The sequence below is a fragment of the Bactrocera latifrons genome, unplaced genomic scaffold, assembly GCF_001853355.1.
Source record: "Bactrocera latifrons isolate USDA-ARS-PBARC rearing strain unplaced genomic scaffold, ASM185335v1 scaffold_828, whole genome shotgun sequence".
In the NCBI taxonomy this organism is placed as follows: Eukaryota; Metazoa; Arthropoda; class Insecta; order Diptera; family Tephritidae; genus Bactrocera; species Bactrocera latifrons.
The window spans coordinates 5,531-10,335 of NW_017537521.1; the positions used below are offsets into that span (position 1 = coordinate 5,531).

Below are 4,805 nucleotides of genomic sequence, written 5' to 3' on the forward strand. Positions count from 1 at the left end.
GTCGCAAATTGTAACACTTGTAATAGCCAATAGTTGAAAAAACGCAGGCTGAATTACATCCGTTTCCAAAGGTAGACAATCCGTGGCACACATTTGTCATTTGTTTGTTTAGAGTACCTACTAGAAGTATAGCGGATCAGGGCCGACATTTTGATAGTTCAGAATTTTGTTCTTCTCAAAAAATTKAGCTACATTTAATTGCTACAGGTGCGAGTAGAACGGGCAGGTAGAACGTATCATGAGCACATGTAATGAGTATATACTAGTATTTGGCRTGGTCTTGAAATCCCAAGAGGGGATATAATGACCGCACCATAACAGATKKCGGGGGTCTGTAATTGGGTGTAAAAGAAAATACACCAGTTGATAAAGCTAATTACTTTAATATGAATTGTTAAGTAAGGTTAAGAAGAAAATGTATTGAAAAAGAATTTATGAAATGTTGTCAAGAAACCGATTTGTTTACTTTTGCCTATTGCTTGRTTTTGTTTTACAGCCTCGAATTTTATGTATGTGAACAAATGTTAATAAAATGTTTGTAAACAAATAAAAAGAAGAAAAAATAATAACAACTGAAATGTTAAAGTATTATGGTTTAAAGTAAACACACAATGACGTGTGCTTTGTCAGGAAGGCAGTGTCGGAGCGTATTTTGTATGTCACTGTACGTGCGTATGTTGGAGTGCTAATATTTTGTAGGCAATTGTATTTGCTAGAACGTTAGAAGTAGGCAACGCATTACGATACTATGTATAGACTGTAAATGCGCAAATAAGCATAGTAGCAGGAGTAGAGAAACTGTTACTGAGTGAGGTCTGATCGTATTCTGCGAACAGAGAGAAAATAGGCAGGAACTGTTAGTACTTTGAGAGCAATTAAGGGGTACGCAATAATTAGGCGCACAGAATCAGTTCAAAAAGTTAAAAAGAGAAAAGTGTAAAGTGATACAACAATATGGAATCATCAACAAGCAAATCCTACATATACGATAGTTTAATGCTGAAAATGTGCGATGTCGGCCCACAACAGTTCCGAGATACCACATACTCGAAGAYATAAAATAATAATATATAACACAAATGAACAAGTTAGTTGATCTGCTTCTATATTGAAACAGATTTGTTTGCTTCAAGTGCACACTTTATTAAATTTATACGGATATATGTATGTTCTCTACATTGTATTATTTACATCTGATTAGTCAATCGGCAACATTAGTGATTTTTCTTAGTTTATGTCTAAGTACTTCTCCCAAATCGCATATGGCCATAGTCATCAAACTGTTCCTCGCCCCCTCTTTTTCCAAAGCGCATGTGTCCATAATCGTCAAAACGCTTTGATCGATCTCCGTCTTCGTTTTCTACTAACAAATCGAGTTCTATTGGGATCTTAGAACGGGATATTTGAAACATTTTCGGGCCGTAACCGTATATTGATCGCAAATAGCGATGGTTTTTAAATATCCTTCGGCCATCGATGAGCGATTCCAGAGGCATACCACCAGATGCTTCATTACCATTAGAATTAATATCATGTGATTCTGATTGCATTCCATCCAAGTTGCTGCCTACCRCTGAATTTATGGCGATACAAACAGTCAACGTTAAGACCATAATTCCGACTGCCGTACTGGACTTCTTTAGAATTTCAGCCATTGCAGTTGCTTTCACAGAGGATGCTTCGCTTTGAATGCTCAAATAGCCGCTAAGAATGCACCTTTTATAGAAAATACACTCTAAGTTGGTGGAAATTTTTTGCATTCACAAAATGGAAAGAGCCTTTTTAATATTCTGGTGTTGACTTGCATCACTCATCTCTACTTTGCATTTATAACTCATCTAAAAAAATTCAATTACAATCTGCCGTTCATAATTTGACACTTTATTGACAGGTGACTATCTGCAAGACGTTTCAATTTTGAAATAAAAAAGAGCATGGGGTGTAAGTTTATATGTGTGTATGTGTCCATATATATGTATGTATTTGCGAAAGGACTGCAGTAAAGTAMTCTATTTAGGACATTTTTGTTTTTGAAAATGTATTGACAATATATTTTGTACAAATGGAGTTGCGGTATCCCCAGCCCATGTACCAGAAGAATAGTGTAATACCGTTCATTCTAGAACAAAATGTTTTATACAAAAGTTATTAATGAAAAAATAAATGAAACACAGGCAAATTATTGCCACAGAAACTAAATTCCTTATATGAAGAAGGCCATATTGGCCACATATATTAACTTATTTACGAAATGTTACGTTATGTCAGGTGCTCGCAGTTAACAGGAATTAAAAAAAAACAGAACAAGTGGTTTTTTCGGATTGGATTTCTTATTGTCTCGGAATATAAAATTTTTCGATTGGCCTGCAATTAGCCCAAATCTAAATCTTATGGAAAACATTTGGTCTGTGTTATCAGCCAAGGTTTTCGAACAGGGAGTGAAATTTGATAAGGCACAATGCCGAAGAAATGTCATGGTTGCAAAATGGGCAAAATTTTATTAAACCGTGAATTAGTTCTATGCCCGAAGGTTATTACTAACAATGTAGGTCATATTTATTAATTGCTTAARTATTGAAAACATCATGCATAATTAAAGTCACATTATAATTATGACTGAGGTCATTTATTTCATTAACTTTCAGGCTTATGAGGTTAAAAACATAAGGACCGACTGAGCGAACTGTGCGTTTAAAGCTGCTSCCAATACAAAGGAAAAATAAATTTGCACATATGTACATATGTATGTATATATTAGTATTTACGATGATTAGCACGTGTAAAAAGTGGTTTTAAATATATTATGAAAAACATTTTGCTSTAAAAAAATAAAAACCATTAAATGAATTTCGAGCTTTCGGTGGTTCGATGGTCGTCCAAGCAGTATTTTTACGTAATAAAAAGTATTATCGTGTAAAAGGAAATAATTATCGTATTTTTTATATACTTTCATATTGCTATATTATTATTTCCAACTCCTCTAGTCTAGCTTGTGAGAACGCCTCTGTCGGCAAAACGACGTCTTTCCACACATTTTAATACTCTTGGAACCAGTTTCTACAGAGTATTATTCATAAGTATAGTATGTATGTACGTAATTTTGTTCATCTAACGGTTATACGTATTGAATAAATCTAATTAGGATAGATATAGGATTATATAATATATATATAATGATCAGAATGATGAGAAAAGTTGAAATCCGGTTGATTGTCTGTCTGTACGTCCGTCCGTCCGTGCAAACAGTAACTTGAGTAAAAATTGAGATATCTTGATTAAACTTCCAGATTTCTTAGTACAAAAAGGTCGAGTTCGTAGATGAGCGTAATCGGACCACTGCCACGCCCACAAATCACCAACAAACCAAAACATATAAAGTGTTTTAACTAAGCACTAAATTAAGATATAAAACTCATMTTTGGCACAGGGGGTCTCAGTAGCCATGGTCACCTTGGCCTAGCCCCATATAACTAATATCAGGAATTTCGAATATCYGGTTGTCTTTACTCTATATTATTGGTTTTACACCTTAAAGTATTTCCCCGGCTTTGGTTTTTGCAAGTTGCCAGAGTACAAAATGTTCGGTTGCACCCGATATTWGCCCTTCCTTACTTGTTAAGAGTTGCTCTTGTATCAATATTATTTAGTTAAYTGTCAAAATGGAGGATGGAGTCATATGTAGAAGTTCACGCAAGTGAGGAAAGTTCTCTGATCGCCATTCACTTGGGAGTGGCCAGAAACGATTCTTTTACATATGACTCAAGCAGCAGTTAGAAGGCGAGCTAAAGTGAGAAGGCGAAACATTCCCTGCATAGGGTTGTGTGCTGGGTTTGGGACCCGCCACGTAAAATAACCACCCCAATGACAACGCAACAACAGCCTCGGATGAGAGACCCCAATTTTGATGACGACCATGGCAAACGAAATAAGGACTACGAATTGAGGGCATGCACCTGGAATGTCCGGTGCCTTAATTGGGAAGGTGCCGCTGCCCAGCTGGTTGATGTCCTCGTAAAAATAAAGGCTGACATCACCGCCGTCCAAGAAATGCGATGGACAGGACAAGGACAGAGACGAATAGGTCCTTGTGGCATTTACTACAGTGGCCATATAAAGGAGCGCAAGTTTGGTGTGGGATTCGCGGTGGCAGAGAGACTCCGTCGCCGAGTACTATCATTCACCCCGGTGAATGAAAGTGCAGCCACAATCCGCATTAAAGCGAGGTTCTTCAACATATCGSTGATTTGCGCCCACGCCCCGACGGAAGAGAAGGACGAGGTGACCAAAGATGCCTTTTATGAATGCTGGGAAAGCACTTATGAGAKCTGCCCTCGCCACGATGTCAAAATCGTGCTTGGCGATTTTAACGCCAGTGTGGGCAAAGAAGGTATCTTTGGCACTACGGTCGGTAAATTCAGCCTCCACGAGGAAACATCCCCAAATGGGTTGAGACTGATCGACTTCGCCGGGGCCCGAAATATGGTTATCTATAGTACTAGATTCCAKCATAAGAAGATTCATCAAGCTACCTGGTTGTCTCCGGATCAAAAAACCACCAACCAGATCGATCATGTTGCGATAGACGGAAGACACGTCTCCAGTCTTTTAGATTAGCGTGCATTGCGAGGTCCTACCATCGACTCGGACCACTATCTTGTTGTAGCCAAGATTCGCACCCGCCTCTGTGCAGCAAAAAACGCACGCCATCAAACACAAGGAAGGTGCGACGTCGAGAAGCTGCAAACACAACAGACAGCCGAACGATTTTCTACTCGGCTTGCACTCCTGCTCTCTGAGAGCACTCG

At 38.2% G+C, this 4,805-nt stretch overlaps 1 protein-coding gene across 1 annotated transcript; it reads right to left on the reverse strand.

Annotated features, from left to right (window-relative positions):
* Positions 1–1,141: 1,141 nt before the first annotated feature.
* LOC108977025 (drosulfakinins) lies at positions 1,142–1,671 on the reverse strand. Its single transcript, XM_018946517.1, has one exon. It carries the CDS (start codon positions 1,653–1,655, stop codon positions 1,239–1,241), a length of 417 nt encoding a protein of 138 aa, XP_018802062.1. The 5' UTR covers positions 1,656–1,671; the 3' UTR covers positions 1,142–1,238.
* Between the last annotated feature and the right edge of the window lie 3,134 nt (positions 1,672–4,805).